At 38.8% G+C, this 18,965-nt stretch overlaps 1 protein-coding gene across 1 annotated transcript in view; it reads right to left on the minus strand.

Annotated features, from left to right (window-relative positions):
- Positions 1-18,965, minus strand: part of IFT122 (intraflagellar transport 122) — a 74,686-nt gene that overhangs the window by 51,384 nt on the left and 4,337 nt on the right. The window contains exons 3-14 of the mRNA XM_054978303.1: positions 18,473-18,554; positions 18,050-18,128; positions 17,733-17,809; positions 17,389-17,455; positions 16,118-16,264; positions 9,576-9,651; positions 8,648-8,839; positions 7,440-7,578; positions 5,914-6,116; positions 4,024-4,161; positions 2,666-2,830; positions 1,225-1,422 (exon numbers count right to left, since the gene is read on the minus strand). Coding sequence (XP_054834278.1) covers positions 1,225-1,422; positions 2,666-2,830; positions 4,024-4,161; positions 5,914-6,116; positions 7,440-7,578; positions 8,648-8,839; positions 9,576-9,651; positions 16,118-16,264; positions 17,389-17,455; positions 17,733-17,809; positions 18,050-18,128; positions 18,473-18,554 — 1,563 coding nt within the window. The remainder of the gene's footprint in view (positions 1-1,224; positions 1,423-2,665; positions 2,831-4,023; positions 4,162-5,913; positions 6,117-7,439; positions 7,579-8,647; positions 8,840-9,575; positions 9,652-16,117; positions 16,265-17,388; positions 17,456-17,732; positions 17,810-18,049; positions 18,129-18,472; positions 18,555-18,965) is intronic.

Genomic DNA, 18,965 nt, shown 5'->3' on the forward strand with positions numbered 1-18,965 from the left:
CATGGTTCCCAAAAAGCAATAATAATAATTATTATTGTACATCACTAGAAAATGTTTGCAAATCACTACTTCGGGTGCTCCATTTTCAGTTAGCTGCATCATGATAGAATTACTGTTTCGTTAAAAATAACATTTTTTTAGGGACAAACTTTTGCTCTTTAAAATACTTTATACAGCACAGCTGGTGTCTGAGCAAATAATCAAACAAAAACATGCGGAGCATGAATAGGTGCTCAATGGTAGAGCAGCATGTGAGCGCGGGTACTGGACAGGGACTTCTTGTACTGAGTGGTTAACTCAATGAATCTTTATCTGTCTACCTGCCGCAGAAAGACCAGCAAAACTACCTCAGAACACTGGACAGGACCCTAACAGCTTTCCCATGAGTGAAAGACAGTGTGTCTCCTTTGATCACCCAAAAAAAGCTGAGCAGGGGATCACAATATCTGCATGGACAAAAGCCATGTGGGATGGAGGCTGTATGAAGAGAACTGGGTAAGACTGAGCAAGACAGCATGCTGGAGCCCACCGTTAATGCCTCCATGCGGTACCTGCCACTGCAATGCAATACGCTTCCTCCTCCAGTCTTGGCTCCTCTACAGCGGCTCCCAATTTGTTTCCAAGACCAATTTAAGGAGCTTGTGTTGACCTTTGAAGCCCTATACAGCTCGGGATCAGCATACCTAAATGACCACCTACTCTCACATGAACCTACCTGATCACTAAGGTCATCTTCTAAGGTTCAGCTTCGGGTGCCCCTGCCTTCTGAGATTAGGTGTGTGGCAACCTGGGAAAGGGCCTTCTCAGCTATGGCACAAAAATCTATGGAATTCTCTCTCCAGAAATATTAGGTTGTCCCTTTCTGTTACTGTCATCAGACAGCAGATGAACTTTTTTTGTTTTGTTCCCTCCTTCCTGCCCTATGTTTTAATTACTGTGTTATGTGCTTTTAATATGTATTCCAGTTTTGGTTTTTAATGATTTTTATGAATGGTTTTCTTTAACAGTTAGCCACTTTGGTTGCCCTGACTCAGCAGGAAGGTAGCATATAAATTTTATAAATAAATACATATAATAAAATACTATAGGGTATAAACCATATGGGAAATGAACAAGAAGCTGTGGCAAACAAATTGAAAGCTGTGGAGCATGCTGATCTAGTCCACAACAATTAACATAATTTTTTTATCCAATAGTGCAAAGAAATTCAATGAACAAGATTACCTGGGGGACTTCAACAGCAGTCATGGAAAAAACATGGAGACAAAAAATTTTGGAACCATTATATCCCACCACAAAGCCCTGAAGTTTTTGCTGATGGACAGGAAAGCTGCTAGCTTTGATGTTGAGATATCCCCCTCCAGAGAAGCAAAGCATATCCTCACATTGCGTGTTCCAAGCCACACTATTAGCATTGGGTTCCTAATGGGCACATGGAACACATTATTAAATCAACATGCAATAAATAATTAACTACATTTTCATAAGCAGTGAGCTGTCTTTATTTAGGTAAAACTATTGTGTTTCTGTCAAAAATATGTGTGTGCTTTTTAGTAGGTATTTAGAAAGAAATAGCTGCTAAACTATAAATGCTTGCTAAACTGTAATAAATTTGCTTGCCATGAACACAGTTTACTTGATATTTCTGCTTAAGCTCCAGAGAAGTAAAAGGTAATTAGGCAGGGGTTAAGTTCAAGAACATACACAGCTCTTGGCATTTCAATGAGATTGGCAGAGAAGTTAATCTATTTATTATACCTCACCTACTTTTGGAATGATGATAAATTGTTCTCTAACTAAAAATATTTTCTGTCTTTGATTCTGGCATGAAAATGTTTTCTAAACATACATATTATACATTTACTTCGCCTAAGTGAAATATGTTACTAATATACCAAACTTATCAACTTGTACTATAAACGTCTATCTTTGGATATTGCAAACACCCCATTTCCCCCCTGTGCTTCTTACAACAGGTTAGTGTTGCTCCCTAAACCAGAGCCAAGACACCTAAGTAATATTTCCCCTCCTTCCCATTTTTAACCCACTTTTCTACAACCCTTTGTTTTTACATGTGACACACCTGAACTGTTCAGAAGTTACCGCCCTGGAAAAATGACCATAAACGGGATGGAGTGGGATTGCACCAGCTGGCTTGCCCCTGCATGCATTTGCTGTAATTTGAGAATGAAAGCCTACTTCTGAAGACTTGTAAGCATGGGGTCTCATAGGCCTGAATATTCCAGGGTTCCCAACAGCATGGACAAAGTACATGTGCATAAAAGTCACAGTGAATACATGTATCTAGTGCCAGAAGGTTATACTAATCGCTACGTGCATTTGCTCTCCTTGGACAGTACCTTCTGAACAGTCCTGTATGTGAACTTTCAAACAGTATTTATCTACTTCCTAGTTTATCACATTTAGAACTAGATACTAATTCCTACTAGCTAGCCTAGTACTCTTACACAGCATGGAAGAGGGTTCTTTTCTTGCTCTTTCGGGAAGTATTTTAAATTAACTTTTCTCTAGGACATCAAGTGACAAAGGAGAGGCCCTGCCTTTGCATACTCCAGCAGGTAAGAAAAAACTGTATGGAGAACACATTTACTTTACAGAACCATCATTCTGATCTAGTTATCTAGTGAGGCTTTATATCACTTACTTGGAAAAGCAACTCTTTGGTATTAATATCATAGACTAGACAGGTGTCATTTTCATCAACTACTGCCAGCTTATTCCGAGATGCACTCATATCTAAGCAGCGCACAGCCGAGGATTGTTTCAGCAATACGATCACAAAAGGGTCATCCACAAATATCTTCAGAATCTGGTCATAGTTAAATTTTAAAACGTTCCGTCATAATCTTATTAAAAGCTGAACAATTTCCATTCGTTAATCTGATGCGTGAGAGCAGATGTATATTTTAAAGAATAAAAGGCTAGAGAATCTGACCCATTTAAAAGTAGTTCACTTGCATTTGTCCCAATTACATTCCTGGAATCAATTACCAATAACAAAAGTTTTTTTTAAAAAACTGGGTAAGATGACGATCAAGTTTTGGGAGGATGAAAAAGCTGGCTCTGTAAAAGTCAGGAGCAAATTTTAATTCCATGTTTTCCTCAAACATATGGAATTGATACATGTAATAAAATGGGTCCCAAAAGCCACTGTGATGAGCTGATCCAAGGAACAGTTTTGTGGAATCTGACCACAAATTTTTTAAAAAACAAATTTACTACATACTAATTGTCAACCTCAGTTTTCATGAATGGGAAGCATTGTTGGAAACAGAATGCTGGATTACATAGACCCCTCGTCTGATCCAGCATGGATACCTTCATGTTCTTACTTGGGGCTAAACTAATGATGCAGTTATTCCAGCTAAAGCCCACTGAAATTTGTAGACTGAAGTAACTATGCAGAGGATGGTTGTTAGGGGTTTTCCGGGCTGTATTGCCGTGGTCTTGGTATTGTAGTTCCTGACGTTTCGCCAGCAGCTGTGGCTGGCATCTTCAGAGGTGTAGCACCAAAAGACAGAGATCTCTCAGTGAACAACTGAGAGATCTCTGTCTTTTGGTGCTACACCTCTGAAGATGCCAGCCACAGCTGCTGGCGAAACGTCAGGAACTACAATGCCAAGACCACGGCAATACAGCCCGGAAAACCCCCAACAACCATCGTTCTCCGGCCGTGAAAGCCTTCGACAATACAACTATGCAGAGAATTGTACTATAAATTTAGTGCATTAAGTTTATTACATAAATGAATTCTCTATACGATTATTACTGCTGCTTATTGCTTTATTTTACTAATAGCTTATTGATTATTGATTGCTTTAAAATGAACACTGCTACAAGAGCCTATGGCTAAAGGGGGCACAAATCATTTAAATAAAGAAAATAATAAAATATGCCATTTTAAATCCTGAATCAGACCCTGAGGCATGTAATTTATTATTTCAATAACATACACAAGTCAAAATGTTTTATATTTCAAAGGATTTTACCATATAACCTTACCTGGCCATTCTTTAAACCCACTAGAAGTCCTTCTCTGCGTGGAGGTCCACCGATTACTTTTATGTAACGAATGAGAGATTCCATTAACCACTCTCTCTCTTTAACACCACTGAATGAAAGGCACTGGAGTCTTTTCTCCTATAAAAACGGGGTGGAAAGACATCATATTCTTGTAATAGCAAGTCTCAAGATCTCTCTACCCGAGAGTGATGCACAATAGGCCTCTTTGTGTCCATGGCACAGACACCCATCTAATTCCACACTTTCCACTTGCTTACACAATAAACCACTGAACAGATATCAAAGCTGTATCTTACCAAACAGAAAATAAGAAAGCTTCTTTGAGGACCCTTCACCATAAAAGGTTAAAATCATACTTCATGAGCTATTATAACAAGACCGTACCACTGCAAAGCAACAACCACTAAACATACGAAAAAATGCCACAAATTTATTTGATTTATTTACAATATTTTTACCCTGCCTTTTTGCCCTCTTAGGGTGACTAAGTCGGCTAACAAATTAAAATCTCATGTTAAGAAACATTAAAATCAGTACACAAATACATAATTAAAACAATTTAAAACAAGAAGTGGCACAAACTACATAGCATTGTATTATATTGAGAAAGTTTAAAGTATTACGTTTGGAAGTTTAAAGTTCTATACTTGAAAGTTTCAACACAACAAGGTCTCAAATATAGAGTAAATGAAGAAACACAAGCTACTGTGCTCAGTTCAAGATAGTGGTTATCACATACAAAGCTCTTCACGGCCCTAGCCCAGCTTACCTATGGGACCGCCTCCCTCCCTATGCTCCTTCGCTCATCTGAACAGGGTCTCCTGCACATGGGCAAAATCAACAACAGCCCATACATGGGCTTTCTCTGTGGTGGCCCCTACCCTGCAGAACAGCCTGCCTGAGGAGGTCAGGAGAGCCCCCACTCTCCTAGCTTTCTGCAAATGATGCAAAACCGAATTATTCAAAAAGGCTTTTGTATTGTAGGGAGGGGCTCTCAGATACTTCACTAATGAGTTAAGGAACATAGACTTCATGACTATGTTGCTTTATGTACTACCTGTTGTCTTATGTGCTCCCATGAGTTACTTGTGCTTCATGAGGTCTAATGTCAGCCCCTGAATTGCTTATATTCTGGTTTTGTTTCAACATTTCTTCAACTCTGTATGGATTCTTACTAATGCTATGTCTTTGTAAATTGTGTTTATTTACTCTATGGCATTGTTTTGGAAATGTCCTTGAAATTGACTGTACTAATCTCAATCCGCCTTGAATCTCAGTGAGAAGGGTGGATTATAAATGATATAAACAAATAAATAAATAAAATAAATAAACTGAAGTATTTGCTGAACAGGTGGTTGGCTGGCAGCATGTTCTGAAAGCCAGCAAAATAAAAGGAGAAGGATGCATACTGTATGAAACCAGGAAATCTAGCTCACATGAAAAAATTAGTGTTGACCTATGTACAATAATAATTAAGTGCCATCAAGTTGCAAACAACTTAGGGCGACTCTTCAAGGGATTTTCAAGGCAAGAGATAAGCAGAGGTGGTTTGCCATTGCCTTCTTCTGTGTCGCAACCCTAGACTTCCTTGGTGGTTTCCCATCCAAGTACCAACCAGGGCCAACTCTGCTTAGCTTCTGAGCCCTGATAAGCTTGTACTAGTCTAGGCTAACTTTTATCATGCTTTGAAGAAAAAAACACCTATATTCTTACTTTGTTCAGTAATAAAGAACACCCAAATTGCCCAGAGACCCTGGAGAGAAGCTGCCAGTTTGATTAGACAGTGCTGACCCAGATAGATCAGAGATGTAACATAGTATAAGGCAGACTCATGTGTTCATCTTCAGATTCAATTTTCAAGTGTTTTACCTGGCATAAGATAATATGATCCGAGCATACAACCAGTAAGCTACATTCAAATTTTTTCATTATCTTTTCCTTCACACGATAACACATGTCCGAGGAATCATCAGAATATAGCTCATAAATCTGGATTTTCTCTGGCAATTGGATTGCTAATCTGTTTTTGTAGATCGCAATTTTTTTTACAAGCTCTCTGCATTTTATTCTAACTGGAAAGAAAGAACAGTAGTAAAATGAGTTGCAAAGTCAAACTCGTGCTTTAGACTTGAGATTATTCTAGATTGACACAAAAGTACATAGTATCATCTCTTTCTGATGCTAGTTACTAAGGGTCACATGTCATTAGTAAAATTCAAGTGCAGTACCACCTTAAAGACCAATGAGATTTTCCAAGGTATAAACTTTAGAGAGTCAAGCTCCCTTCATCATTAATACTTTGGAACTAGGTTCGTAAAATTCCACAAGGTAGAGGACTTGAGAAGGAAGCCTGTAGTCCCTTTCTACACCCTCCTCAGTTCCTCCCATTCCCACATGAACCATGATCAACCTTTCTTCTCTCCTACTGCTGTTCCATCATCACCTAACCACCACCCCCATTTGCACTGATGTTGTTCACTCCAGTCTTTCCTCCTGCTTTTTCTTTTTGCAGATGGCGATAGAGCCAGCCTCAGCAAAGCTTATCTATGTAAGTCTTCAAGTGGTAGGTCATAATGACCCACAACAAACATTACCACAACCACCTTTTGGATAAAGGAGAAAGGGGGGGGGAGATCATGGTAGGGAGGCGGATGGACTGAACTAAATAAATATGGTAAAGATAAAAATAATACACCAGATTTTTAAAAAAAATTAAGCAAATTCATTGTTGCAATTTGGGATTAAAGATAGCTCTGGGACATCCATTCGTTACAGCAGGGAAAGCAACATTGGCTATAACACCCCTGTAAGCAGAGACATTCTTGGCACTCCATCTCACATCCCCTAATTGATTACAGTCATTAGCACTGATTCTGGTAACTGAAAAGGGAGGGAGCTGCGTGAAGGCAGCTCCTGGCTCCTAGGCCCATCTCCTGGCTATTCAGAGGAGGGCAAAAAAGAAGAGAGTCAAAACTTCTTTTACTCCTTGTCTGTGCTCCTACATTATCATTTCTGCTGCAACGAGTGCTTCAAGTACCTTTGGAAGACAATGTAGTGCTTTAAGTACCACCACAATGCACATCAACAACTAATTTTTAATGGTCTTTAATCCTACCCACCCCCTTTTGTGTCTGCTTCCTACAACTTCTTCCACTACCCTTAATTCTGTATTGATCAAGCATTCTTGAAACTTTCAGTCAACCTTTGTCAAGGGCAGCATGTTACATGGGACTCATATACAACTTAATGTATTGTAGAAATTGTGACATTATATATTTTAATGGGCCAACAACTTCAGATCTACATAAAACACTCCTTCTGAGAAAGCTGAATATTAATGGTACTATTTACAATAAATAAATAATAAAACACATGACCCATGAATGCTCAGCTACCTTTTTGCTCAGTGATCAGATGCTGGACGATAACATCAGTCATGCTGTCCCTATAAGCATAGCGATCCTTATACAGGCCATGGACTGTGCTGAAAATCAGCTGATAAAATGAAATGGTCCCATCCTGGCTCCCCACTGCCTTCAGAAAAAGCAAAAGATCATTTGAGCATCTGAACTATAATATGTGGCGAAATAGAAATTATTTGACCTTTAGTTGAATACATGTTGCTATTAAAATGTCTATATTCTGTTTTTCAAATGTACTGTCAGTCTCAACAAGAAAAAGGACAAAATGTGATGTTATTTTTATTCTGCCATTATATGCTTTAATATACTTGTCAGCTATGTTTCAAACTAGCATTCATAACATTCAACAAAATTGTCCTAGGAGTCAGTTCATTTTTTTTCCAGCACACAGCTAATCTTAAATGCTACATATTCTTTGACTGTTGTCTGCATAATGAAATGCTTGAAATAGCATGCACTCAAACTACTTGCAAGACAGGCCTATGTATTTATATATCACACATAATGCACTTTGCAATGGTTCTGACCTGATGATTACTTGACTTGAAGACTGAAAATGCATTGTGGGAGGTAGGTGGAATTAAGGGGAGAAGAGGCACACCAATGGGTAATTTTAACTGAAGGCTGTAAAGGACTGCAAGCTGAAGGGCAAGGAAGCCATCTGTGACAATGCCCAAAGTGTGAGCACCAAAATAAGTGTAATAGTGAGAGGAGGAGAAAAAATGTATTTGAAGCCATGGAGCAGTCACCAGCAGACTAAAAGGCAGAGAAGGGCATAGTGGCTACTGACTACCTGCCATCTGAGCCCAACTCAGTTCTATAGGAGTGAGCCATCCCCCACAACACCACTTTTCAAATAATATTTTAGGTGGACATCTAGAAAAGCAACAATAAATGTGTTTGCAAAAATGTGTTATCAACAAGTACTCAATCAGGGATCCATTACTGGTTGCAACCTTCTGCTGAATCAAGGTTTTCCTTGAAATGGTCTCTAGAGGTATTGCTTTAAAAAAAACTATTAAAACTCATCTCTGTATCAATGCTTTTGTAGTACATCTGTTGGTGGGACTTTGGCTCAGACTGAAAATTGGAGTCCTTCTGTCTTTGGGTAACAGAATCCTGCACCAGAGGAAAAACAGGCTATATACACAAAATGTTTTTACAAATGTTCCCATAATTACCACATAATTAGAATCCGGTTTAGCTTTACATGTCCACACCCAAGTGCTCTGTTCTCCAATGGTGCCAAGGCGTACCCCATCCTTTGTATAGAGGGATACTTGTTTGTCTGAGCCTCCAAGTAGGATGTATTCTCCTTTTGAGAAATAGCTGACACAGCAAGGGTCAAAGTTCAGGACTCTATCTTTTCCAATCTGTTCGAATACGAAAGACAAAATTAAAAATAAGATCAAACAGGAAACATTGATAAACATATTTAGAAATCACACAGTAATGATGACAGGGGTTCTTCTATTTGATTTATCAGATGTCTATGCTTGATCTACCAATGCTGTCTTTTCTTCCCACAATTAATGTATGCAGGCCAAAGATCAAGGTCAGTGCTGAGGCCCAGCAACACCTGGTTAGTCTACATTTTCTGCCATTTCTATTCCTCTAGCCAGGGGAGGGTCCCCAGCCAGAAGAAGTCCAGCAGACCTTGGCTCTGTAACAGACTGGAACGTTGATTAGAGGTACACAACTCAACATAACTATAAATTGTGTCCGAGACACTGATCGATTAAAACTGGCTAAAGACCAAGGGGACAATCCTTCTTTATCTCCACAGCCATTTGTAAATTGCAGCCATGAACTGCCTGAATCCCACTCTGCCATGGAAACTTGCTGGGTGAACCTGTGCCAGTCATATACTCTCAGCCTTACAAGCTTCATAGGCTTGTTATAAGGATATATAGAAGAGTGAAGAATGATATAAGCCACTTTGGGTCCCCATTTAGAAGAAAGGTGGGATATAAATGGAATAAATAAATAAATACTCTAAAAGAATCAGAAAGTGAAACTCAAGGATCGGATACAGGAAACTTTCAGCAGCAAACTCAACACTTCCCTGAAGACAGGAAAAGAAGGTGTACTTTCTAACATCGAACTTACTTGTTTGCCACTGAGCTGATAAAAGGAAAGCCTTTGTCCCCAGTCTGCCACAGCTAAGACATCACTGTGTTCATCTCTACCAAGTACAAAAGGAGAAGCCAATTAAGAAACGTAGCAAACAAATCTGAGAAGCACCAGATAGCCTCTGGAATTCTCTTTACTACAATGACGTATGTCAGTAATAACATTCAGATCAACAAGATTTCATGGATACATCAAATTTTCCATTTGTGCTCACTAGAAATGTATAGTAAAGTATTTGCTGTGAGTAGACTTATCATTCCTGATCTCTTAAAAACTCAGGCCATGTCATGTAGCCCATGTTCTAGATATTCTCAGAAGAGAAAGTTAGAGTTTGGTTGAAAAACAGATTCAAAACATGAAAGAGCAAACAAATTGAATTCAGCATAGTTGTATCAAAGAAAATGTAGATGTAGTTTCACCTTGTCAACAGAAATTGTATGATAACAAGAATGAAATGTGGGCTTCCCCCCCGCCCCCCAAAGTCTCACACTACACTATTACTATATAGTGAGGATGTTCACAACTTCCTTTTAAATTCCTCTTCAGAGATGCATAATCCCTCCACCTAGTCTGTAACTTAGAGGAGGACCCATTCACTTTTCCCAACCCAACAGACTAGGATTTACTCACACTTTCATCTTCTATGAGCCTTCTGTTCTTTTCTGTATGAAACATTTCCATGAACCTTATCCTTACAATCTCTTCTGCAGACATCAGCCCGTAAGTCACAAGAAAATGCACTGTAAAAATCTAAATATACCTCCCACCCCACTATCTACAGGTTATGATTTTCTTCAAAGTAATCCTTCTCAGAATGCTGATAGTAACTTTTTCATTAACAGTACTGTATTTTATGAAATATTTGAATTGAGTCAATTGGTTTAGGACAAAAAGTTGTCAGTACCTGATTAGCTGAAGAGATTAGCAGCCCTGTTAGCCTGTATTGTCTGTCTCTTTCAAAAACTCTCCAGAACACAAAAGAGTTATTCAGACTACACAAGTTGTATAAAAGATTTTGTACACTAATCAATGCATTTTAGGCCTAGGGAATATAATCCCCTTAGAACCAAGCCATGCTGCACCAACACTGCTATTTTGCCCAATATAGTTCACAATAACTTTTTTCAAGCTTTGAGAACATATAGTGTTAACTACCAACATTTGGGGAAATATAATTGACAGAAAACTTTGGAAGATGGCAAAAATCATAGCTTAAGGCATAGAGGCTTAGTTGTAGGGTTGCTTTGGATTTAAAATGGGATCAAGGACCCATTTTAAGCTTTATGTGATAGTGCTTCTAAATTAAGCAATTAAGATTACAAACTGGGACCCATAAGGAACCAGGGTGGGGAGTACTCCTTCACCTCTCACACTCTCCCTTCCAGGATACCATAATTTCTTTGGAAAACGAGTGTGTCAAAGCCTTATATCCCACTGGCCCCCTCTAATCTTACCACTGACTCCAAACTAGCATCAGCATTCTGTAACTTCCAGTATATGTTCTGTCCTCACCAGGCCAGTTCTCCAGTTTGGTGTAGTGGTTAACAGTGGCAGGACTCTAATCTGGAGAACCGGGTTTGATTCCCCACTCCTCCGCTTGAATCCAGCTGGGTGACCTTGGATCAGTCACAGCTCTTCCAGAGCTTTCTCAGCCTCACTCACCTCGCAGGGTGATTGTTGAGAAAATAATAATAACACACACTGTTATTATTATAACACTCTGAGTGGGCATTAAGTTGTCCTGAAGAGCAGTGTATACATAGAATGTTATTATTATTGTTATTATTAGGTAATTTACAACATCACATTCTTTTGTGTAGCAGAGATGGATGCAGAAACTCCTACCTTGCTGTGACTATGCTCTTTTCATGACTAGCATGAACTGCCCACTTTACTGTTACATATAGTAATACAAGTTAACAATGAAATAAGTAAACTAGGGCAGTGGTTCTCAAACTTTAGCAACCCATAGGCCCCCCCATATTGCTTTGAAAAATGTCATAGACCTCCAACCCTTTCCTCCTCCCTGGCTAGCACATACCACTCATTAAACAGCCCCTTATCAAAGTACATGTGTCGAACTGGGCCACAAATCGTAACTTATAAGGTGCTGCTAACCCAATTCTTAAGCAATCTCACTGACTTTGCACTGGAGTTAGCAAGACATTTCTTTAATAACCATAACCAATAAAGAAACTTTGCTACAGAGGTCAGCTGAACAGGGTTGGCAGGGGGTTGTGGAAAAAACTTTCAGACCTGTTCACAGAAATACAAAAAGACCAGCATCATACAAAATTTGAACTTGCTGTATTCAACTGCAAACCACCACTGGCTATTAGTGCCTATGGATTCAAAGTGCCATCACTCTAAGCAGAGAAATCTTTTGCATGGGGAATCAGAATGAAAGCCAGTTCAATTTTGTATCAGAAAAAACTATAACAACTGCATTAGGAGTCAGACTATACCTCCTTGGTGCTACTCAACCAATTCATTTTCTAGGCCTGAGTTATTGGTACCCAGCAACTTAATCAGCACTTTCCAACAAGTCCTCCAAGGTGATCTGAAAGTCAAGTGACTGTAGGTGGAAGTAGCTCTGTAAGTTTCCATCCTTCAGAAGAGGGGGAAACTGATTCTGTTCCCTCCTTGAGGCAGAAAGGCCCCCTAACCCCATTCCTAGAAAACTGAAAGGACTGAATTCATGGTAATTAGATGGATGTGAGAATGGCTCACCTATGTCACTACAAAGGACTCATGGACCCCCTGAAGTACCCTTTGTGGACCCCCAGACCCCAGTTTGAGAAGCACTGAGCTAGTGTTTAGATATGTAAATAACTTTTATTTCCTGAAGATTTCACTCACGAGCTGGCATCCCTAGGGCTTTCTTCTTCCTCATGCTCTTCTTCCTCTGCCTCACTACCCTGACTACTGCACGTAGTGGACTTCAGAACTGGTATCTCCTCTAAGCAGTTATGAACTGTCTCTTCTTCTTCATTCTCTCTAGCACACCAGAGGTTCTCCCATCGACTGTAAATACCAATTGTTCATTCATTTACATTTCCTACTGCTAGGATAGAACTTGAATTTAAAAATACATTAATCCCAGATCAACAGTCTCAGCATTAAGGGATTTTTTATGGATGAATACATTTTGTACTTAGTTCTGCGTAGTTACTAAGAGTGGCATCAAATCCCTTTCAGTGTAATTTCTTTTATTTTATAAGGCTTAGAAAAACATGGTGGTCTTTGGAATATAGCAAGGTAAAGTTGGAAAATATAAAATTGTCAACTCGAATTCTTACAAATATTATCTTTCCCCAGTGCTGAAAATGGTAACATTAAGCAAGATGACAAGATAAATATTTTGTGCATACCCAAGTTTTTTATCTGTACCAGCAGTAAGGACATTTTTTCCTGCAATGTACATCATACAGCTACATGAGCCAGGATTGGTTACAGCATCTTGCTATATGCATACATAGCAGCAAACAAACAGTTCCCATTGTATAGCACATGAAGTTGTTCTCAGTATGGATGAGAACACTTTTAAAAATTCCACTTTTGGTGCATTTTAGTCTTTAAAATGTATTATTTTATTGTTGCTACATGTTTCTCTGTTCTACTCTTTATTCTATTCCTCAGTGATTTCAATGGAAAACGTGTTTCTTCTGTAATTATTCCCCACCGCTGATGACATTCTCATGGATTGTACTCTTCACTAAAGGGTTTCTACCTGCCAAATTGTGGGGAAATTTAAAAAAAAATCTTTGTTTTATGAGCAATTAAGGCTCTTGCTTTCCAAATGGACAAAGCTGTATATTTGGCAACCAAAGAGAGAAGATACTGAACACAAAATTAGGCAGAACTGTATGTAAGAGATCACCCATTCACATCTAAAATGGGTGGAGGTAGGAGGATGCAGGTGTCTACTTCAAAATCAAACACAGGGGGCAGGTGGGAGGGGTACACAGCTAATCCTTGTCCCTCTCACTATGCTTCACAGTGACAAGTATTTTTGTCCTAGCTTGACTCCATTTTGTTTAAAAATAGGTACACAAATCCCTTAGGGCTTTGTTTTTAAACATGTGAATGCGTAGTTGCCTGCTGATTTTTTCTATCAAGGCTAATAAGCAGCTGGGTGGCAATTTCTCTCAGAAAAACAGCATGCATTTAAAACATCGACCTCTCAGATCCAAACTCCTCACTGATCTCTCAGGTTTCATATGGTTTGACCCTGGGTTTGTGTCACTTGCAATGGAATCCTAAGAAAAGTTACACTCTTCTAAATCCCTTGATTTCAATGGATTACACCTCAGAAGGGTATAACTCCATTTAGTATTGTACTACTATTATGTTAGTGATACTGACTGCACTACACGCACATTAAGGTGGCGCTGCAGATACTACCTGTCACTGCTGGGGGTGGGGCAAACATAGCATGCACATCTATCCCTCTTCCTTCCTGCCACCATTAGCAGCTATGCTTGCCCGTACATGGGCATCACAAGAAAAAGTCTGGCTAGTGGCAGATTCCATTTTTCACTATAGAGTGTTTGCTTCAAATGTGGCATAACATTTGCTTCCATAGCCAGCCCTGTTCCAGTCAAAGCACTGCCTACTACCTGTATACCAGCATGTGCAAGCCCTGTCCCTGCACCTAAGAGAAACAACCCCATAGAAGGGCAACTGTGCTTATGTAGAATCAACCTCAAGGGCCTCCTTGCAGACCTCTGATAAGTATAAACCTTACTTTGTAAGCAGAGACAGTGCAATCCTCTGTAGTTGCAAGAACTCTGTTGATTGGAAAATGTCATTGCCCTCATCTCACTTTCTCCTCTCCCACCTTGAATTCTAAACCAGACAGGCAGGCACCAGATTAATGGACATGGTTTACTCATAATGATACTAAATGACAGTAAATTTAGGTCAGGTATCAGTTGGTTGTTATTTAACTGCACATCCCTAGTTTTCATATATCTAAGAGACTGCATCATCTCTAAGATTAATCAGGGAATCTAGGCAAACACAGATACCTAATAAACTAAAATAGAAAGTCATCAGATCTTAAATATCTTTCAGAAGCCTTGCAAGACCACAGGAACAGTTCTGGAAATTGAATTAAGTTGGTAAAGGGCTTGGAGTTTAGCATTATTACATTTTCAATTGTTTTCATTTACTTTTAAGTGGGGTATTTTAGATTTCCTTTTAATCAAATACTGTTACCCTCTCTCAGTCTTTGAGATTCAAACACAGGAACAAAAAAGTATGTAAAAATAAGCCACCATATGAGGAGTAGAATGTTGGCTCCAAACATTATATTAGAGTCCCACCAACACTGGAGAACTTCCCTTTTTATTTGGGCATGATTTCTCATTATTCCAAAGTCACCAACACCCATATCCCTTGGAGTACTTAAGCAGACAAGAGAAAGAAGAAGCTCATTAGTGAGCAAATGCTTGATCCCTAAAACTAGGTCAGGCACTATTTAGCTGTAACCACTTAGTAAGTAATCATTTTTAAATTCCTGGAGTTTCAAAACTTATTGATATTGCCAAATAGTAAAATGAAAGCATTAACTCTGTGTTCAAGTTCCATCCAAATCCACATTTGTTTTTATTAATGAGTTTGCTAAAATAAAATTAGTATTAATGAAACACCAATAGAGACACCAACAATGAGGCAAATGACAAAGGGGCATGAGAACCTCGCTCTGGATGAACTATAGTTCTACAAAATCAGAGCTAGATAAGAAATGTCTATACCATATGCAGCCAAGCCACTAGAGGAACAGTGGCTGTAATGGAATACCATTACAGTATTCCAGCTCAATAAGTGAGCTAAAAAACTGACCACTTTGACATATTTAAAAACAGAAGGAAAGACAGCAACAGTAATCAAAGATATTAAATGTCACACATCTCACAATATTAATTTCATGGGTCAATTTTTTTTATATTTCAATGAACACAAAGGAACTCCACGATCAGTTGTGAGCAATCATTCCTAAGCTTTTAAAGCAATCACCCACACTGACATGAGTACTTGCTCAGATTTATTTAAAAAATCTGCCTTGCCATGTGAAAAAAAGAAACTCTTTGGTGCGCAGCTGATTCTGCAGTGCATGAAGGAAACAAGGTTGTGGTAAAAGCAATTTTGGACACCTTGTCTATTCAGTTATATCTCTTAGGTACATGAAGCTCCTTTCTTGACTAGCCCTCATCAAATTAAGAGTGACAAAAACATTCCCTTTCACACACAAGCAGAAATATGATATGGGAGTTAACAGGCAAAAAATTGGCTCAATTATCCTGCTTCTTTCATGGTTGCAAATCTAGAGGAATGGCACCTGCTCTCAGGAATTAAATCTAGATTTGATAAACTGAGCAGAAAACCAAGAATATAAGCCTCAGAAGTGTACACAGCAGGGTACAGAAGCACTTATTGAAGTGAGTAAAGACAGCAGAGGCCTCCTAATGGTTCTAATTATAAATTTTTTAAAAAACAAAATAAAAGAAGTCTACCTTGACGGATTCCAACAAATAGACCACACTGGAGATGAAGATCCACCTGGTCGTTCAATTTTGACTTTCTCTTCACCATTTTTATTTCTTATACTGACAATACCATTGAACATCCCCAAAGCAAGGTACTGTCCATCATTTGTCCAACTGAGGAGGAAAAAAGGAAAACAGCATCATACAGCAGACTGGAAAAAATGTACAGCTCCTCGGCCTTAAAGAGACCATAGGGACCAAACTACTGAAATTCAATGTTTTATATCAAGAAGGGCATAAAAGGTTCTAGGATAGGGTTGGAGGGGGGAGAACTCTTCTCTTTATATGACTCTTTATCAGATGAGAATATGTGACTGCAGAACATTTATTTCACCTCAGGAAGCTGAAGCTACTCTGATGGGAATATATTTCACCTACACCTTACGATGCAAGGACAAACATTGGTTAGAGGATATGCAAATTAAATCTACAGGGTAGTGGTACAAGGACGGTGTCTGTTTAAACTGAAGAGCAATTCCTGTAAGTCTTCCATAAAATGCTAAATTCTTAAATTTCATCATTATCTGGGGAAAACATGTCCTAAAAAGAGCGCCCCGCTCACTGAATGCTGGTGGCTTTTCGCAGGATTTCTGATGTCTCCATTTCTAAAGCAGATGCAGGCAGTTTTGCTTCCGTTTTCATGGTGCCGTGAAAACTGCCTGCATCCGCTTTGGAAATGGAGACATCAGAAATCCTGTGAAAAAGCCGCCAGCATTCAGTGAGTGGGGCGGTCTTTTTAGGACGTGTGGAAATAACTCTCCATTCTACAAACTCGTGACAGAGGGCTGGATACCAGTCATAACAGGCAGACAAAGATTGCAGAATGAGATTTTTCTGCCTCTCCCTTCTTGCTGCAGCCCACTGACTTCCTCCCCCAAATTCTGCTCTGGGGGAAGGGGTCAAAGGGACCCCAAGAATAGCTGGGGGTCTGCAGTAGGAGGGGAGAATTGATAAGACTGCAGTCCTCTACCTCTCCTCTGCCAATGGAAGTGCCATTACAATTGGCGGAACACTGCCTCTGCATCCAAACCTGATTCAATTTCGTGTTCTACAAAGTCATGATAAAGACTACTTTTTTATTGCTGTATCATCAGCCTATGCTGTTGCACTTATATATTTGTTCAAAATTTTTACGTACTCTTGAACATTCAGCCAGTGTGGAAATGGAATTATTTCATAGTAAATATTTATAATTCACAGGAATAAAACTGTTATATTTGAGTAGTGTTTTTACATACCTACAACAGGTGATCTTACTACTAACTTTATGTTTGGAGACTGACTTCTGTTCCGGAGACCATAGACCTTAAAAATCCAACAAAAATGGCGAGATGAACCAATTTTGTCACTGTAATAAACATTCGTTTAAAAAAGTAACATGAAAGATAAGAATTCCTAAATAAATAACTAAATTTTCTATCTTCTCCTTCCCTGTTCATTTCTATGCCACATAACTGCTTTAGCTAAATTTGGCAATAGGCTCAAATAACAATTGTCTTAGAAATCTTATGCAATACCATAATCTTCCTGACTAGTAGGCATAGGATTGGACCTTAAGAAATCAAATATGTAGAAGACATACCAAAATCACTGGAGGAGCAAGATGCCAACTGATGCGTAACTGGGTTGTATGAGACACATTGTATGGAATCATTGTGCCTATAATAGATCAATAGACAAAACTGAAGCAAAACATTTAGCAGAATGACAGACTGAAATCCTCACTAGATTATATCAGGAGATGAATGCAAATCAAAACAAATTTAACCAGTTTTGGTATTCTACTGTTTGTATACATTACTACTATTCATTGTTAAAAATTACTGTTGGACATCTACAATCTACTTAAAATTGATATTTAAAGGGAAAAGATTGGTAAAATATAAAGCAGGCACTTACGTATACTTCAGGATGCCTTCTAGCTTCGAAGTCCAGATGATTACAGTTTTGTCTGCAGACCCTGATGCAAAACGCTTCCCTGAGAAATGTGGAAGCCCACATAAATAATATAATTATTAATCCCAAGAACACAGAAGCATAAAGATATTATTTTCTGTACTAGCCAAGTGCTATTTGGTTAGCCATAATCAGAAGTTTCATCTCTGTAAACTCTTTTCCTATCTTCTGACTGTACTTGAAGCTCTACTTTAGCCCATTATTCATAGTGTTAATTATTTTCATCATTAAAAATATTTAGAAACCGGCTGTACATAAATGCATAAGCCATAAAAGCATAGAGCTGTCTGGATACTCAGGTGCTGTGAAACATGAGCACTAAATCAAATACTGACAAACCAAAGAGATCTAGTAAATTCCAGTTACCATCCTTTGCATAAGCCACACAATATACGGTTTCCTTGTGTCCTTTAAGGGGCTGGATTAACGTTCCATCAGTATCATACACCTGTACAAATAATATTTTAAAAGCAGATTGTAAGATTTCAGTGAACAAGTCAGTACCATTAAGTTTAAAGTTAAAATTACAAAACCTCATAAATATATGCTAACACTCCTGTCCTGTTGCCTGCGTAGTACAGTGGTTAGAGCATCAGACAAGGATCTGAGGGATCCAGATTCAACTCCCCACTCTGCCACAAAAGCTTGCTGGGAGACTTTGGGCCAGTCACACACTCGCTCAGCCTAACCTACAGGGATGTTGTGAGGGTAAAATGGAGGCCAGGAGAACAATGTAAGCTGCTTTGTATTCTCATTGGGGAGAAATGAAGAGGTACTAATGAAATAAAAAAGAAATTCTTTTGATTTTAACGGCGCTTGCATTCAGGTCTGCATAATTAAGATTCCAGCATGTCACCTG

This window comes from Eublepharis macularius, chromosome 4 (assembly GCF_028583425.1).
Source record: "Eublepharis macularius isolate TG4126 chromosome 4, MPM_Emac_v1.0, whole genome shotgun sequence".
NCBI lineage: Eukaryota > Metazoa > Chordata > Lepidosauria > Squamata > Eublepharidae > Eublepharis > Eublepharis macularius.